Source organism: Trichogramma pretiosum, unplaced genomic scaffold, assembly GCF_000599845.2.
Source record: "Trichogramma pretiosum strain Unisexual culture from Peru unplaced genomic scaffold, Tpre_2.0 scaffold19, whole genome shotgun sequence".
In the NCBI taxonomy this organism is placed as follows: Eukaryota; Metazoa; Arthropoda; class Insecta; order Hymenoptera; family Trichogrammatidae; genus Trichogramma; species Trichogramma pretiosum.
This window is the reverse complement of record NW_019641707.1, coordinates 1,941,884-1,961,706: the sequence shown is the minus strand read 5'-3', so window position 1 is coordinate 1,961,706 and position 19,823 is coordinate 1,941,884. Positions and strand designations below refer to the sequence as shown.

Genomic DNA, 19,823 nt, shown 5'->3' with positions numbered 1-19,823 from the left:
AATGACCACCCTCTGTTTCTGCAATGACTTTAATTGAGCAAAATAATTACCAAGGTCCCAGTCCTTGTCGTTGTTGTCTCTCTCGCGTTCCGCTATGAAGTACCATATGCAAGCCATCCAGTGAGCCACGATCGCAAAGGACACCATCAGCAGCGGAAGAATGATGAAGCTGTACTGCGAGTACGTATCCATTTTATCCATTATTCGCGCCAGTCTTGTGAGCCTCGTAAGCTTCACTAGATGAATGTAGCTGTGGCCCGATTCCTGCAAAATCCAACGACAGCGTGAGCACGAGCTGCAAGCTTACGTATTACCGCAGATACATATTTTATGCGCGCGTTTTGGCGCGTAAAACCGCGCCTGGCTCGCGCCATACATTTTTAATGGAATTAAGTGATCGCATAATTTTTGCGCCTCTGCGCGAATGAAAAAAAAGTCCGAGGGATACGTGTTTTGTTTCATCCCAAGGCCTTTGTTCCTCGGTTTTCGCGTTTAGGGACCTGCGATGTTATCCTCCTCCCCCCTTCTTATCCTCATTCCTTTCCTTGACATTTTACGATAAGGCTTAAAACTTTAGCTATTATGCAAACTTTCTTTTTTGCATAAACGAGTTTTGTTCATTGTTGTGCTGGCTGGTGTTTTTTTCCCTTCTTTTTTTCAAATAAGTTTCGCCGCGATTCTTTGTGCGCGAGTTATTTAAGATGATGGAATAGGCAATTTTTTATGTTATACACACTTTTTTCTCCATCCAAAAACAAAACGCGGCTCTGAGTTTAATTCGCCGATAAAAAGTATATACAAAGAAATTCGATGTTACACTGCAGCGACCACGAAACACGCACCTCGGTTTAAATGAACTTTTGCCGACGTTTACACGAGAAACTGGCCGCTTATTTAACTTTTACGAGGCTAAGAATGAAACATTTTTTTTCATCTTCTTCCCCTTACCTCGTCTCGCGAGGCGAAAAATAAAAAGTAAAAAAATTAAGCCCAACTCGATATTACAGAGAGTTCAAGAAAATCATTAAAACGACGCCGCACAGCCTCGCTTTAACGCTCTTTTGGGTCAAAGATTTTCATTATGAACTCGAGGGTATATAGGTATCCGACAGCACAAGCCGAGGTCTAACAAAATTTGTGTTTGCGGTCGTTAGCTTACAGCGTGCGCCAGTTCAGGTCCTGCAGGCATTTCCACCAGCACAGCCGTGTCGAACGTATTACATATAGTAGTGCTGGAAAGCTGTCCGCGCGCATAAACTATAGTCTTATAAAATTATCGTTATCACGACGATGGGTGCGTTTAGCTGCAGCTGGCGAAATTCGAAATAAAATGAATTTGACGATAGTTTGGGTATAACGTATCGGTCGAATAATCGATTGTGCATAGTCGACCGCGGAAAACAATTTATTTGATCTTCATTCAACTGAAGCCGATGCGCCGACAAATTTAACAGCCAGACTTACTTTTACTTTTTTTCATCCTCAATTTTTTCGTCGCATTCAACCGTTTAAATAAATGAGATGAGTTCAGGAAAATGGAAAACAGAGGTACGTACGTGTGTGTGCAAGCGACGTGAATTACATATTAGGCCGGACGTGAAGCGTGTGCTTTGCTCTGCTCTCTGCGCATTTATATATACGTATATATTTTTCAGGCAACAGAGCTTAAACGCTATTCGCTGGCTGCGCACAAAAACTATAATGCCGGTAGATAGGAGAAATTTTCGTGACTAGCGTCTGTGATGAACGTTATATATCGAGGATCGGGCTTGATTGTAGTGAAAATTTTTGTTCATCAAATATTTTTATACTTTTTCCATTTTCAACCGCACGCATGCAAGTGTACGCTTGTTATAATTTTTATTTTGTCGAGTCAGCTAATTCGTACAGGTTACCGAATTTATTAAAAAATAAAGTAATCAAATGCTCAGTCACGTTTTTGTATATTCATGATATTCGCTTACCTTTGAAAAAATAATTGCTGCACATTTGTGTGGTTTTCTCAAATAAATAATGGAATAATAAAATCTGAAAAGCGTTATCAATAATACCGAGACGAAAAAAATTTTGAATTTCCTTTGTATGATGAGCTAACAAATTTCGCATTCAATGCGTACTAGTGATTTTCAATCAAAAATTATGAACGTCAATTTAGCAGCAAACTAAACATTCACCGATTAATTTGGCTCTACTTGATTTTGATCAATTCATCAAACAATGAACCTATCAAGTCTCGGATTCACCATCTCATGGCTCGATCCGTGTATTCAAAAATTTTGATCGAATTCAATATACAACTGAGGATGCATTTACGCGGTGATCTGGTCGCCGATTGTGGTTTACAATTTATGGATTGATTAAACGAACAAATACATCCTATGCTTGGATAGCTTTTGCGGATCATAAACTTTGATCGATATATTGGAAACTGCAATTCCCGCAGGTTACAATTTGTTAGGAAGAATGAAAAAAAAAGTAAATAAATATAAAAACTTGTTACCTCGCCGTTGTAAATATCGGTAGCATAGAGCAGATCAAAAGGCAACGCTGCTAAAATATCGCAGAGAAACCAGCACTTGATATAATTGCAAGCGATATCCTTTGTATTGCTCACCACCTCGCCTTTCTTGTTCACGTACGTAGTATTGAAGTTGAGTATAATGTCTGCAACGAAACGATAAAATTTGTTAGAGTTCATTTTTTAACAATTGCCTTGATTACAGTTTTTGCCTCAATCGCTTTTCTAACATCGAATACGAATACCCGATCGTGAAACGCTTTTAAATTTTTACAATGATAATTCGGTTTTGATATCAAAAAGCGGAAACTAGCAAAAGAAAACTTTTTTTCTATCCTGATTCCACGTAGCATACTTTTTTCATCAAGAGCTGGAAAATACAGCAAATAAAATTGCCTCGCGAGAAAAAATGTTTTCGTAAATTGTGTTCATTGGTACATGGACCTATGCGCAAAAATCGCCGACGAAATATTTCAAGTTCTCAGTTTCAACTTTCCTATGTGTAGCAGATAGATATATTTTTTTCTACAAAAGCAAACAATGAGCAAGCCATCACGTATATAGCAGCGCACATGCACTTGTTGAAAGTAAAGATGGAGAGAATAATAAAACGTAACCCCAGGTAGTGAGCTTACAGCGTTTTTTATGTATACGTGATGATATTTTACTGTCATGACATTGATCCACGAAATGTGGAACTTTTTATACTTTTACTTTTTTATTTTTTGCTCTTTAAACGCATCGAGGCGCATATACACTTGAACACACACAAAAAAATGCTTAAATAGTACAGTTTCATTATTTTTATTTTACTTTTTCACGTTATATTTTAGGATGCACGTAGTACGTATATGAATGAGAATATCTAATTATTGGGGGGAAAAGTAGACGAATAGTTAACATTTTTTTACTATTATTATATTCAACGAGTGCTAATCATAAAATGAATTCTTTTCGTTGTTCCATTAGGTAAAATAAAGGTTCTATTTAATTACATCAATTGATAGAGCAATTTGTCATTTCATTCTTTTTTTAAATGCAATTTGAAAGACAATTAAATAATCCTCATAATTCAAGTGAGCGTTTAACAGCAATCATAAATGAAATATATATAACGTTCTTATTATTTATGCATACACACCGTACCTCCATTAAACTATCTTAAAATTCGCTTTTACTAAAAATGTAAAAAAAAGTAGCTTTTCACAGAATGAATGCTCGGTATAAAGTAAGCAACGTAGCGCGAGGCTGCTGCGTTTTATTCATCTTGGAAAATTGATGAACAGGGTCAACAACGTCCTCAGATTTCAAACACATCAAATTGAAAATTTTTTATCGACGCGCACTCTTCAACGTCCCTTTCATGCTCGACTCGGCTCTACTCCATATACACCTAATACTTCCATCTATTCGCGTTCGTACATGCTAGATGCAGAGTATATAATTTGTAATTAAAACAATTAGGCGCTCGTATCGAGCGCGGGCTGGTACGATGTAATTTCGCAAGCAAATCGCGACTCTTCATTTACCTCGGAAAATTCATTTTTAATTCACTTCTGTCTATCGTGCAGGAGAGGTCGAATTTTCACATTTAATTTGACGCAGAATTAAATAGCTAATTTATAAAGTTTAAGGCAGTGATGTACATACTCGAACGTAAATAAAGATTCCATCAAGTTAATTATTAAATTGATCGCGGGACGACGTATAGCAATGGCAGCATTAATTTTTCCATTATTTGTCATAATTTTTATGATTGACCGGGTTTGGGTAACGAAATATCTAAAAAAAATCAGAAGTATTTTTTTACGCTCATCAAGAACGTGTACGTTGAATCAATCAAATTTCATCCATCGCCGATATTATTTATCCGCTGAAGGATGCATTTTTGCCACGTTATTTTGTTTGCTGTTTTTTTTTATTTGAAAAAATATATCGGCCTCGCGCGATGTCGGGCTTCGGAATAATTTTCACGTTCATAATTCACACGGTTACATCAATGCGCGCAGAAACAAGGGAAAACAGATTTTTTTCGTTCGAGTGCTGGTTAGCCTACAGCTTTCGGATAACATAAACAAAAAAAAAACAGCAACGCGAGCAGGAAAAAAATTTTATGTCATTTACACGAGCCAGCTTCAAAAATCGCCTTTTTATTTCAGTCTCCCTAACGAGGCCGTATAAAATACTTCATTGATTGTGCGAATAAAATATGGGCTATCTCTCGTTTTGCGATCGATATTTCTCATCAATTTACCGCTTGAATGACTATCGTCATCGTAATCGCGTCGCGCCGTGGCTGCAAAATATCTCTGTATTAAAAAGAAGAAAGGGGGCAAAGAGAGAGAGAGGATAAAGTACGCTTGCAGGCGGTTGCCGCTACTGTTGCTGCTACTACTACTACTACCTCTGATTTAAAGGCGTTGCGGATCGGCGAAGCCACCCTCTATTCTCGTTTGTTGGTCAGTATAAAACGAAAGAAGAGAGCCGATAATAGGTATAGCGCCGCGGCGTACTGCAAATAGATCGATTTTTACGATCAAGTTTGGCTCCTAGATTTAGTGCGTATATAAGGCAGAAGATAAAGAGTCGTACGTTTTTCCCCCTTATATCCTCATACGAATTCAGCGGATCCAAAGATTTAGAGTCCGAGTAATACGGCCTCTTCGACGAACGCTACAAAGAGAACTCACGCATGTAACACTTTTATGTCGGTATATGAGGGAGTAAGTGTATTTTCAGCGCGATTGAATTTTATAGGCTTTATGCAATATTCCGCAAATTTAACTTTATTGCATAGAGAAATGTCCAATTGTCCAGTAGATAACATAAGTTATTGTGTCTTGTATACACAGCCGCTATCAAAGAACAGTCAAATATGCACTAGGCGTTCTCGAAGTATATCGTTTGTTATGCTCGCACCAATAAACGCGCCAAGCTGAATTTTCAAGTCAACCGTCAAATGCGTTCGCTTTGTTTTTCGACTCTTTTCATCGCTCCTTCAGCCTCGGAGGCAAGATACTGGCGACAAGAAAAAAAATAGTCTCTGCTCACTCACCGATTATGAATAGAACCTCGACAATGACGTCGACTACCATAGTAGGCCGCTCCGGATTGATGAAACTGGCGTTGAAGGGCACGATGCAGGCCACGTAGATCGTGGCAATGAGTATGAGCCAGTCCCAGCACGTCCTGAACACGCCGTAATGACTGAGGATGTACTGCGACTTTTTCAGCGACGTCGTTTTGTACTCTGGCAGCGGGGTCGTTTGTGAATGCGAGAGCAGCGTCTGCAACACAGATTTTCGCCATATATAGTAGAGATGATTTGTGCGCGATGCATACGTTATGTTATATATGCATCAAAGAATTGCCTCTCGGGGCACATCGGCCATCGACGCACTTTTCAAATGTACGTGCGTCGAGTTCATCTCTCTGCAAAGTATTGAATTTGATTTCAATTTTCAATGCCAAGAATTCGAACGATTCGCCGCGATGCCGTTGCAGCTCGCGTATAACCGAACGAGATAGTTGAGGCTAGGGGGGCGGCGAGGGGAGGGGAGTCGAAGTTTGCCCGCCTAATTCGCGGCGAGTGACCGTTGCGACTCGGCAGCAGCACCGCTCGACGCTCTCCGCATATTTGAACTATATTAATATAAGCTTCAAGTACTTAGTTCATTCGCTTTGTGCAACATTTCCAATAATAAATAATTATTATCCTGCCTTGTAGTGTTTTAGTGTGCAGCTTTGTGCGAGAACCGTGAATTCGAGCGAGTCAAAAATCGAACGCAATTATTAAAAACGTTGCTCAGTAATTATTAAAAACGTCAACTCAGTAGTTCGCTCGGCGTCGCGGCCCGCGCGGCAGTTAGCGCTTTTTACTCCGAGCGCGGCAATATCGAAAATGTAAGTCGATTACCGTTACTTGTAAATGTAAAACTGTTAAAGTTAATGAGGGCAATTTTTATCTGGTTCGCTGAATGTGATAAGTGTTTGAGTGTAATTTGTGTGTTTTCAATTCGAAATTTTTTTTTCGGAAGAGTGCTGCATTTACAGTGCAACGGGCAGTGAGTGAGGTGAATAAAATTAATACGTTTAAAAGTGTAGTTTTGTGCGTCAGTGCCAGTTATTCAAACGTCGAACGTTCACTAAAGCATCGCAAACCGTCGCCAGAGACTCCATTCGAGTAAGACGCAATCTTTTTACAAACTGATTCGTACATAAAAAGTATTTCAGAATCGATAAAAGTTGCGTCGAATTTCTTTCGTCGCGACTCCGCGCGCTGCGTAATAGCTTCCGACATTTCTCCCCTGAAAAGGTGAAATTTGTCGTAACGGCGCAGTTTTGCATCAGGCGCCGTTACGTTGGTCGAACGTTAATGCGAGATAGGATACCTTATCAGTATACCCGCTGTATAGCTATATATACATCTGTAGCCTATGCGCGACGGCCGTTGAGTCTCGAGTTGCAAACGAGCGCCGCCACCACACCAATCGAATTAGGTTTCGCAGTTGCGAAAATGGACCACAGCGCGTAGAGCTCGCGCTTTAACCGAATTACCACCTCCTGGTAGTATAGTATATAGTGTCGGCAGAGGCTGCAGCAAGACGGAAAGATAAAGATATAGCTGATATGCTCGGCGCAGAGAGACAGAGAGGCTGTGCTGCACATCGGAGCAAAGTTGCAAAGCAATGCGACGAGGACGACGAGAGACAACGCGGCTTCGAGTTCGTCTCGTTTCGATCATGCGGAACCGAATTCTGTGTATACGCGATGTAGGTCAGCACGTGCACACACACATATAGAAAATCCCACGACAGTGTAATCTCGCGCTCGGGGCATTAGCTCTTTGAGTTCGCGTCGTCCAGGCGTTTTATGATGTTATCGTCTCTGTGTCTCCTCCCTGCGCGCCGTATTGCGAGCGGGGCACGATCGTCGACACGGCTTGGCCGTGCGCACAGCCCGGAGGCTTATCTGCCACGCAGCCCCGACAATTTTCTCGCGCAATATATACTCGGCTGTATTATGTAATATATAAAGACGGCAGGCTTCACGACTGCGTGTATCAGGAAAATAGTAGTGGTGACTCGAGAGATTCGATACATATGTGGCATTTCACGTCAACTCTCCCAGTGCCGCGCGGCGCGGCAGAATTAGGCCAAATCACTAAATTTTTGAATCGCTGTAAAAGTACTAAAATGCACCTAGAGAAAAAAACGAACCCATGGTTTCGATGGGAAATCGCCTCAGCTTTCCGATGGTGAGGTCAGATTTTCTGAAATTTTCCGCTTTACCCGAGAAAATCGCTGGGAAAACTTTAAAGTCGATTATCTCGAAAACTTCATTTTTAAGATTTTTTTAAATAGTCTAGATCGAAAGATCAGGAAATTTCCCATCGATATAGACCTTTTCCAGAGAGGCGTTTTTTGATTTTAGCGAGATATAGCGAGAGAAAGAAGAAAAAGCGTGGTTTTTTGTTCGTTTGGTGGCGTCCGACCGCCCGCGCGCGCGAAAAAACCACGTTTTTTCTTCTTTCTCTCGCTATATCTCGCTAAAATCAAAAAACGCCTTACTGGAAAAGGTCTATATCGATGGGAAATTTCCTGATCTTTCGATCTAGACTATTTAAAAAAATCTTAAAAATGAAGTTTTCGAGATAATCGACTTTAAAGTTTTCCCAGCGATTTTCCCGGGTAAAGCGGAAAAATTCGGAAAATCTGACGTCACCATCGGAAAGCTGAGGCGATTTCCCATCGAAACCATGGGTTCGTTTTTTTCTCTAGGTGCATTTTAGTACTTTTACAGCGATTCACAAATTTAGTGATTTGGCTTAATTCTGCCGCGCCGCGCGGCACTGGGAGAGTTGACGTGAAATGCCACATATAAACATTCGCGTCGAATTAATTCGTGCTGCACATTACAAAAGCCAGGTCGCGCTCGCTTTTGCTCTGCAGGCTCTCGCGTGCCTCGATATTATTTGTGTTTTGAGGGTGCGAGCGAACTGTAACGTGTTAATTAAGTATCCATGCTTTGAATAAGCGACGTTGATACTCACGTTGTTCAATTTCATTCTGTGCTTATTGTCCTGCTTATAATGACCCGATAGTTGATATAAAACTGCTCGACTTCTTCTTCTTCCATAATTCGCCGGTGGCGCCTCTGGATCTAAATTACCGTTGGCATCTACGAAATTAGCATCATCAATTTTTTAATTTACAATTATATTCTCAGTTAATTTCAACTATGGATGATAGTAAGCTTGAATTTCTGTGCATTTCTTGCGTATAGAAATACTCAACAATTTTTTCATTTTTTTTGCGAACACTATTTTCTCACATTATTTTAGAAAAAGCGATATTATAAGTTATAGACGCCAATGAAATATTCACCTTAAAACTTTTGACCCTGTATTCAATTTTACAAACGTTAGGTAGTTTTTAGTATGTATTAAATTAAAAAATAACTTGCCAAGTGCGTCCATACGATTATATTAATCTTGGAATACTTAACTTTTCTACCATGGATTGTACTATTGAAACAATGGGGTGCATGCATTTCCAAGTAAAATTTTATATCAACCAGCTTTAAATTTTAATTAAAATTAAAAAATTATATTTTGGCATTATTTGAACTGCAGTGCAGTATATTGTTTTACTAAAAAAAGTTTTTGAAATCTCAAAGCTTTGTTATTTAACTGATTGAAAATAAGAACTCAATCTTATACGCACAATTGAAATTTTCACTGACATGAAAAATTAAGTTTCCCAAGAAAAACTTGAATTCAATGAGCTTTTAGTAATTAATTAAGTGTCTGTAAGGCTATCATCAATATAAATATTCAGTTCAGTTCAACGTCTGCTATACTTTTGCTGCTCATGCGTTTTAGTTTCATGCGTCAAAAAAATTCAACACAAACTAAATGCTTGTTTAATGAAGTCAAACTCTTCGTTCATTTTCATCCCTCCACCGAAGCAAAACATAGATCTAAAATAAGAATGATTAATTGTCATTTCAAACAAAAAAACGGTGGGTATTAGTTATGTGAATAAGTATCTGGTACGCTTACCCTTACTTAATTCTAAGTGAGCGTGCAGTTTTTTCCAAAAAAAATTCGATGATTTTTGATGTCCTGCAGAAAAATCCGGAATAAATAAAAATGATTTAAAATAATAATTTCAGTTTTTAAAAAATTGCTCCGACCCTTTTATCCTATCTTCTGGCACCTTTTATTTATCGAACATTACTGCTACACTTAAATTTAATAAAAGTGAAAACTCTGAATTAAGGAAAAATATCTCTTTTGTAATATAAAACTGTTGGGTATTTCTATATAGTCGCAAGACTCAGATTTCAAATATATACGAGGATGTGTGATGCATTGAATGTATTGCGTTTTATACTTTCGACGTCGTTCGTAAGCATGCCACGTCGATTGAAAACGACCGTTTAATACATCAGGAAATTCAATTCAAATGCGCAACAAAAGCCACATATTCTATTTTTATGCGTATACAGAGCTCACGCACACGGACAGACGCCCACACTCATTGTGCGGATACACAATTAGCGTTCTCATCTATAAATAAGCAAAATATAACGCGATAGAGCCGTGTTTTGCAAGTGTGAGCGTGTAGCGCGCGCCCCATTATCATTACCGCGAGTCAAAGCGCATTTAACTACTGCGTTTGTATTGAAACTTCTACTGTGAAAAACTTGCTTATAAACACAAAGGGAGAAAAAAAACAACAAAAAGCTCCGTGCGCGGTGCGAAGTAATGCTTGCGGCCGTCTTCGATTGCCTGCAGTCGACTTCACGACGTGTGTTTTTTCAGCCTTCACTTGTGCTTTTTTTAATTCGTATTCTTGTATAGTGAGTCTGCGTGTACGTGAGCTTTTATGCCAAGTCTTTATTGCGGCCCTTTTTTTATACACTCTCGTTGTTTTTCGCACGCCTCTCGCGGTCGATACTTCCGTACGTATATGCAACATAAACATGAATTAAATATATATATTTGTTGATTCGTACTTGCGCACTGGCTTCTAATTAAGTGCACCCAACGAATCGTTGCCAATTTACGGACGCGTGCTTGTGCGCGCAAATTAGCGTAAATATTTACTAATTCGTCTTTATAGGATTTCAAAGATGTAAGAGTAGCTATTATCGAACCCCAATAATATTACCCGACAATCGTAAAGCATACGCGTCTGTTGTATAACGTAGACTAGCTGCAATGGTCGTGAAAATAAATGTTACGTGTATGTATAGGGTATTTATAACGCACGATTGCAATCAATCATCTTTTCCACTTGGATAAATTTTATACATAGCGAGCCAGATGAATTTGTAATTTTTAACGAAACCCCTGCGCATCTCGAGTAGTTTTCCTCGTCATCCTTTTTCACTCTCTCGACGTAGATTTTCCTATTTCTTTCGCTTCGCTTATTGCTCTTTTTAATAGAAACGCGGCGGTACTCAACGACGACAATTCTGAAAACTATTGCACAACGTGGGTAAATCCTATGGTTTTTTTTACTTTTTTTCTTTTTCCGCTCTTAATAGCACTTGCGCGAGATTTGTCGTCGATGTTTATAATCAATTTTTCACGAAGATTCCGCGAGAGATCGTGACTCGCCACGAGGTATCCTGTTTCGTTGCGAGTTATTAATGCTATACCCGAGCAATCGCATCGGAAAAATTGCAAAAGTTCATTAATGAAAATATCATTACGGTGCAGCTTGATAGTGAAGAAGTTGGAAAAAGTGCATTAGAAAGACTTATTTGATTCTTACTTTACTCGTCTTATTTAGATGGCAGAACTCTGGCGCGTAAGCGTGGATTTAAATATAGTCGTGAATGCATGACTTGATTTGTTCCTTTTTTTTTGAACTCGTTAGAATTTTATGTTTTTGTTTTCGTATCAAAATTTATGATTATGTAGCCTCCAATAATTGATACATATTTTATAGCGATCACCTGTGACGTCTAGTAACGATCATGGCTTTTGTAGAATAATATTTTTGCAATTTCTCCCGTTTTATGAGCAATAATTTCATTTTTAACTTTATAGGAAAATTTGAATTTAATATGCAAATATTATGGACTCCAATAATGCACGCGAAATGAATCTTTTAATGAGAACGATGTAAATTTTTCTAGAAGTCAAAGTGTTGATTAATTTTCACGAACGAGGCAAAAACTCGAAAACATGATTTTTATATGAGTAACGTGCTTTATGTACACGTTTATTTTCTTGTACATTTATCAATGATTTTTGTATGAGCTGACATTAAAACACCGAACAATATCATGAGTTTTTTCTTCACACTCTGTCATGCATAATGACTATATGAATTAATAAAATTGTATGCTGCGAAAGCCAAGTGCACTCACCACTATCGTACAACTCACTAAATTGTAGATTTTTCGTGTGAGTGATATCCTTGTGTGAGGCCAAAAATAAAACGACGTCGCCCTTTTCATTTTTGATGGGAACTATGTCGAGTAGACAATTGAACGGAGCTCCTGTAAATACATATCAATTATCAAAGTCATGAATCATCAACTGCAGTTTAAACTTTTATTGAAAACATGAAATATAATCTATAATATGTAAGTGAAATATGTATTAAGACCAAATAAATCCCTCATAATGAATAATTATTCAATTTACAATGAAAAAGATACGGTACACTCTGAAATTAAACGAGTAATTGGCTTTGTTTAAGTAGATTAAACTTATGGCACAAAAAAGTTTCAAAATCATAAACTTTACATGATAGCCTTGTGGTCAGAGTGATATAAATTCTTAAAATTGTGGAATAATATTTTTATTTTCTTAACAATTTTACTATCACAATTTATTTTATTAAATTTTGTGATATTTTTTATTATAATTTTAGTTTTTCATTATATTTGGGAATATATATTTAATTTTTTGTTAATCTGAAACGTGTGTTTAAAAATTAACGCATCTGTAGGTCGAAAGTAAATTGTCATACCTAGATTTTAACAGAAATTCGATTTTATTTCTAAGATTTTGAAAGTAATAGAAGCTCGTTGTTTTCTTAAAATTTTTTTGAATGAAATTCATCTACATATGCGACAATTAAACAGAGAGTAATTATATAAATTAAAGTATAAAACTTATACTTCAGTAAGTATAAGCGTTTCTGTGAGCGAGTGCGAGTTCGACCACTTTAATTAGTTAGCTTTTACGTGTTAAGTTGGCAATGCAGCTTTGGCAAACCTCTTACGCCTAATCATTACTGCACATGCAAAAAATACTAAATGAAGTTTCGGTATAAATATTTCGGGCTCATTATTTCGTTCACTTGACAGTTTACGGGTAACACATATATTTACGACTTTTCGTTTTTTGGGCAAGGTTTAGCTAAGCCTCTTCTTTTTACCTTAACACTATGCCATTCGGATCTCGTAACGTTTTATCTTTTTCCAGCTGCTTCAATGCTGGGGCTTGCAAATCGGATTACCGAGTTTCGAGAGTGTCTTACTACTGACGAGCCCAACTGTCCAGGCGTGCGCAAGCCCAGCTTAAAGGACGGAAATTAATTTTTTTTCTTTCTTAAAAAAAAAGAGAAAAAGAAATATAAAAGGAATTTCATATCACATGCAGTGAATACTAATCGAAAATGTGCGAACTTTCCATGTTGAACGCGTGCACTCATAACCGATGTACTTGCGATGCAATCGTGCAAAATGAGGCTGTGCGCGAAAATGAATATTTTATCAAAATGAATTCAAATGTTGAACAGCTTGCTAAATCGAGCTTTGCTCAAGATATAACGTGTCTCGAAACGTTCCTCGACGTTGATTTATCAAATAATCTTCGTTCAATGAAACAAGAGGAAAAATAACTCACCGCATTTCTTGTAAAACGTGACCTCTAGTTTCAGCTCGGTCTTGCTCTCGAGGCTCTTGTCGATCATTGCCCTATCTTCCTCCAACGTGTCCGGCCCGTAAAGAAATTTGCAGGCGCAACCCTTTTGCATGATTTGCGCCCGCGGATATCCTGTCAGGTCGCAGAAGCCATCGCTGCAGTAAACGATCGGATAGGTCGTCGGTACCTGAGCGTTTCCCAGCACAAAGTTGCTGTCTGAAAATTCAAACGGACTGTATTGTTTTTGTTCTGATTTTTTTTTTGTCAAAATAAGTATAATTTTAAATATCTCAAAATGTAATATTGATACATTTTTGAACAATGTGATACACAACAGTATACCGACAGAATGCTCCACCTCTGAATGGTTATACCGTAGCATAAAAGGTAAACTGCAGCTTCAAGAAACTCTTAGTTGCAAAACAGCATCTTGGCAGTTTTCAATGCTCAAATGAGTTTTTACCCCGAGAAAGTTAATCAAGATTACGCAACTCGAGTTACGCTCGCTTTAACCTACTTTAGCCTTTTTTTATTTGAAAGTCATCAAGATTTTGTTTGCATAACATCAACTTTTTTTTCTACTTTCTTAAACTCGACTCACTGATACTAAAGTTACATGTTCCTTGACTTCTATAAGTGATGAAACGCTATGTTTCTGCTCAATACACTTTCCTAGTAATCTTTGATACATTTTATATCGGGTGAACGCGCGATTAAGCATTTTGTCGATGTTTATATAAGAAGTAATTTCAAGTCACATCTCTAAACGACACGAATATACCTATAAAACGATAAAATCCTTAACAAGCATTTAAACGCGCACTATTGAAGTTGATATGTAGTATGGTAGTCACTAAGTTGCAAAAAGTCCGACCATTTCCATTTGAGTTTTTCGATTTGCTCACGCGTAAAAACTTATAATCATTAAAAGTTTTTCCATTGTTTTTCTTTGAAATTAGTGTACTTATACGCCTCGTTGCTCGCGGAAGCAATGCACTGAAAAACGAGAAACTGGCGAGCGAGCGGTAAATAAACTATATACTTTACACTCGGAGCGCAACTTTTCATCGCTCGTTACAACTTTTGCGATAACTGTTTCTCTTGTACTTATCGGCCCTGATTGACGTTTATTAAATATAGATATGTAGCACCAGCTGCAATTATGAGGCATGCGAAGGTGCTGTGCAAGCTTCCTGATGTGCAACCGATTATTGCGCATTAGTTTTCAAGTACTTTGCCGACACTGACAAAATTAACGAGCTTGAAATATATAGTATTCGACATCGTGTCTTTATGCTGCGTACATGTTTCATCGAAAATGACACAATTTTTTTGTCAGAAAAACAACAGTCATTCAAATGTTTTTCTTCTTAATTGTCATGGGCGGATGATGTTATTGTTTGGGCAAACGTGTCAAACTTGTCAGAGAAGAGAGCAAAATATATATACGTAATGACATTTTCTAAGTAGTCGAGCTTGCAGAATAGTCGGACAAGCCAAGCGTGTTCTGATACTCCGACAACTTCTACTGACATTTTAATCCTTTGCCCGAACAACTAATGAATTGTTCACAAACTGTTGGGTTTCATTGAGAATTCATGGAGCTTTGACATACGCATTTAATGAGTTTCACCTCGAAAACAGCTCAGTACTTTAATCTATTGTTTGGTAAAACTTGTCTGAAGGAAACCCAATAGTTGAGTGAACTGTTAACTGTATTAGATGATAGTATAGCGAATTGCGTATTTTTCAAAGTACATGGTAAAAACACACGAATGCAACAGTAAAACGGCTAATTCTATTGACAGTGACAAAGAATGCCATTGTTTAAGCTCAATCGCTATACGGGATGTAGAAATGCGCACGATATACCTTTGAACCCGGGCCAATTAATTCAATTGTATATTGTATTGTCAATGTCAAACGAAGTTTTATTTACATTATTTTGATTTCAAAATTCTTTGATAAAAATTATTTATTTAGTATTAACACTACTACTTGATTTTACAAAATTAGTGAAAAATAGAGAGTTCAATAGAGAGAAAAGCGAGAAGTACAGTGAGAGAGCAATACAGCTGATATTCGAAAACCTACAATAGTAGCTTCATCAAAAACGTGTTTTACATTGCAGTAGTGAATGCGACACTGACGAATTTGCTGCTTTTTATTGTATAAAATATTGTAATAAAAATAACAATTGAAGAAGGTAAAACACATAGACGAGGGTTTCACGATGTACTGAAACCTTCAGCACGTGCCTATTTGCTGTTGAATGTCTTCTTCTTTATTTCTTTTCGTCGCATTTTGAAACCAGATGTCATACCACAGTCGTAATGCTATCTATAATATAATACACTTGTCCGACAAGCTCTCGCAATTCTTTTTCTGTTTTCGTTGACGTAATTTCATTGCGCTCATGTTCTTCCCCATGTTTCCCATAACGAGTCCTTTTATGATTTACTTTACGATGGCACAATTTTTGCGCAAAAATAAACGCGTGAGCTCGTTCGGGCACGAGTAATGTAATTTTTTTCTTTTATATACATTTTATCGTATAAAAATTTCAGTACACGCGCAAGCACTCTAAGAGTGATTAAAAACTTAAATTTTTATCTTTCAACGCCATGCGCAAAACCGCTAACGCGAATTATTAAAACCCAAACAGAAGGGGATGAAAAATATTACGTCAATGTTCATCAAAGATTCGTTGTGATAATGATTTTCAAGTGCAAGTGATACCCCTTGACCCTTCCGCTCCCAAGTTGCTTCAACAATTATGATTTACATACAGCCATAATCGCGGAACAAACAATGAAACGCAAGGTTCGATGCATTATTTATCAAAAGAGAAAAAAAAACAGATCCATGCAAGAATATGACAAGTGTATCATATACTAGTACGAGAATCACGCACAAGCTTTTACGACACGCAAGATCTGCTCCACGCAGAATATGTGTGTGTGTGTGTGTGTGTGTGTGCGGTCATAAGTCAACGTGCCGAGAATTTATGTGCCTCGGTAAAGCTCTCGAATGCCAACTCCAACCCCACTCCTACTTCGTTTCAAATTCCGTTATACCAAGCTCTCTCGAGCATGCGTTTATAATGCATTGTGTGTTAGCGGCAGTTGTACTAGCCTTGGATTCTCCTTTCTTTTCAAAGAGCATTTTTTAACGAGCAACAAATATAACTGTGCATAGAAATATTAAGGGGAAAAATGAGAGAGATTTTTTTTCTTTACACAAATGTTTCGAGGCATTGTTTAAATTCATTGAACTCTTGTTTTGTTTAATCGTTCATTCTAATTTCAAATTGCAGTGCATGATCGTTTATTTAAAGTTTTATTTTATCCAGTTTCGAATGTTTTTTCAAGTACTCTGCCAAAACCAACTTTATTTTTTCGAATTAGTTAGTGCTCAAAAGTTGTTTCCCAGCCGACCAAGTGGATACGTCTGTAGATTGATTATTTTTAAAAATTTCACTTTAAAGACTCATTATATCCAAATTTTCCATTGAATAGAATAAGTTATTTCGATAAATATCTATCCAAGTTTTGATTATTTTACACCTCAAAATTATTCTTCGTTATCGAACGCAATCTATAATAGCACGAGGCAAAGGAAAACTTTACCCTGTTTATAACGATGGTCCATAATTAAAGTAATTAAAAAGTTCGCGCCCGTACTACAATCGCCGGGTGAAAATTCGCAACGAAAATCAAGTGTACACCAGTTTGCTCTACGCGACACGGGATCAATAACAAATCATCCCTCGCTTATGTTTTACAAGTTTTACACGCAGTGTATATTCTATGTAAAAGCGGACAATGTCCATTCATATTCGTTATAATCAAACGTCCTCGCACACGCCCGCTACACGAATCTGTCCTGTCTCTCGTGTACTCTCTCCCACGTTCAACGTGGAAAATTGCTTTTCTGGTTCTAATAGTTTTTTCGCTCTGCTGTAGCACACGTCAACGGATTGAAAAGCGTCGCGTTTCTATAGTTCCTGGTCGTGTACGGCGATTGCGTAAGCTATTCCAATCAGAGATGCGTTTATACGAATACATAAAATGCATAAATGCAGGTACTATATATTCACGCGCAGAAAGTCGTGTCCCTTCAGTGATATAACTTGTTGGAGCAAGTTGTTTATACTCTCTCTTTCCCTCTCTCACCTCTTTCTTGTTCTTTGAGCCACTGTTGACGAATATCATTGTTTCCATCCGGTGATTCAATTTGATCGCTGAAGTGAGGCTAATCTCCAGAAGTGCGCTTTTTTCCCCTATATCTCACCTTTTTTCTCTACAAATCCCTCCAACACTCGACCTACCAATTCAGGACACCGATTCATTGAATAAACTTGAATTATCGAAGACTCGCAACTCTGAGTAAATATTTACCACAGTAGGGAAACCTCGAATAAGAATTCACAAGTGCGCACTTTTTGCTATTGAAACTCTAAGTAGAATTCAGTCCGAATTTTTTTCTTTTTTTTTCTTAAGCATCATTGTGAAAAAAAACTGGCGTATGTCAGTAAAATTATTCAATTGTAAATTCTACTTTCATTTTTATCAAAAAAATTTTAAAAGTCAAACTAAAAAGAATTTGAAATTTGTCGAATCGATAATTTTGGATTTTTTTTGCTTAGTGCATTAAGTTGACCAGTCGCTACGGGCGATATGAAAAAACCTCTGTCCCTTTTTTATAATTCAAAACTTTTGCTGCGCGAAAATATTTTATTAAGAGTAAACAAGTAAGGAAATAGAGTTCGATATTTTTACCCATTTATACTGAATTATGTATCGAAGTTATTTTTCTATTTATTTATCAAATGTCTTGACTAAAAATTTTAAATATATCCCAAAAAGTTCATAATTTTTTTATCAATATTAAATTTACCCAATTTTGAGATTCTTGACTTTATTTGATTCTACAGTTTTTTATGGAGATTCAAAGCTTTTTCAGATCAAGAGGAATATGATGTAGTCCCGAGAAAGCTTTATGAGTACCGTTTTTATCTATTTTTATTAATACGAAGTACTTTTTATTGGGTACTAACTGATTTCTTTACGTAAAAAATGTGGATTAAATTTAAGAAATAATCCGTGCTTGTCGATTCATTGATGTAGTAAACCGAATACCGGAATACAGTATATACGTAAAGCCGTGTTTTCCCGCGTAATTTTATCTTATGCGAGGCTCTAAAGAAAGAATGACACCGAGTATCTGATCAAAGTATAAAATCCTGTGACGACAAAGAATCTTTAGATTGCATGCTTTACTCCATATTATATTAGTATGGAGTTCAAATATATAAGTCTTCATGCACGTTGCGTTCATAAAATGAAGTGTATTCAAAAACACACAATTTAAATTTTTTTATGCTTTGTGAGACACTAGAGCGACCGGTCAAAGTTTGAGATTAGCCAATTTAGAACTTAGCCGTGTAGAAATTATTTAATTTGACAGTCCTATTGATTTATTGTGATGACCGATGAATCAATTATTCGTTAAAAGTCGTGCTTTTAGTTATACAAAGTACATTAGACTTTTTGCACTGATGGTGCAGAACATTTTGTAATCATTGTAATTGTATTAATCAAACTTAACCTGAATTCCACCATCAACTTTTAGTAAATTTTATAAATTAAGTAATATTTGAACAATATTAAGAAAATTTTGAAGCTTGAAGTAGATTTTTAAAATCACCACCGTTATAATAAATACGACGTAATTAGATTTATTTGTAAGTATAAGCAAAAACGATTATTATTAAATTAAAATTTAAAAATTCAATGTATTTTACAACGTACGTTTCAAATGTAGAGAATTAAAAATAACAATTACAATTGTGTTAAAACGGTAATTAGCGTGAATTTCCTTCAGTCCCAAAATAGCCATTAAAAAACATAAAGCATCAAATGTTGAAAAAAGCTTTACAGTTTTTATTTTTATTATAGTATATATGCCCAGTTCGATCGGCTATTTGATGTTAGGGACAATTTTTCTTTGACCAAAAGAGCCTTAAAATTATTTATATAATTTTGGATACGAGTTATATTAAAAATGTAGTGTTACCAAAGGTTTTACGTGGTAAATATAGACCGTCAACGATAATATAACGACTAATCATTTGGGAAGCAGGAATTTGCCAATGGAGCGCTGCACATGTAGTTAGCAGGTTAATCTATAAATAACAAACAATTTCAATGCAAGTATATAAATACTTGTCCTTTCACGTGCACCCATAGCCGTTACCTACTTCTATATATTTATATTATATATAGTGTCGCCAGAGTGCTGATGTATACTGTAGGTGCACATAAATACATCGGACGCACACACGTTCCCAATATTTATATAGTAAACCCCACAAGGGAGCTCGCGTTTGTCGATAATGTTGTTGCTGTT

At 36.9% G+C, this 19,823-nt stretch overlaps 1 protein-coding gene across 3 annotated transcripts in view; it reads right to left on the bottom strand.

Moving 5' to 3' along the window:
• The window catches only part of LOC106650969 (potassium voltage-gated channel subfamily H member 8), a 62,525-nt gene that overhangs the window by 9,503 nt on the left and 33,199 nt on the right, over positions 1 to 19,823 (bottom strand). Inside the window, exons 3-9 of one of the 3 annotated variants that reach the window (XM_023463070.1) lie at positions 13,395 to 13,628; positions 11,906 to 12,037; positions 9,582 to 9,644; positions 8,571 to 8,698; positions 5,574 to 5,805; positions 2,501 to 2,664; positions 51 to 264 (exon numbers count right to left, since the gene is read on the bottom strand). In XM_023463070.1, coding sequence (XP_023318838.1) covers positions 51 to 264; positions 2,501 to 2,664; positions 5,574 to 5,805; positions 8,571 to 8,698; positions 9,582 to 9,644; positions 11,906 to 12,037; positions 13,395 to 13,628 — 1,167 coding nt within the window. The remainder of the gene's footprint in view (positions 1 to 50; positions 265 to 2,500; positions 2,665 to 5,573; positions 5,806 to 8,570; positions 8,699 to 9,581; positions 9,645 to 11,905; positions 12,038 to 13,394; positions 13,629 to 19,823) is intronic. The other 2 variants (XM_014369282.2, XM_014369283.2) reach the window with 2 other exon arrangements.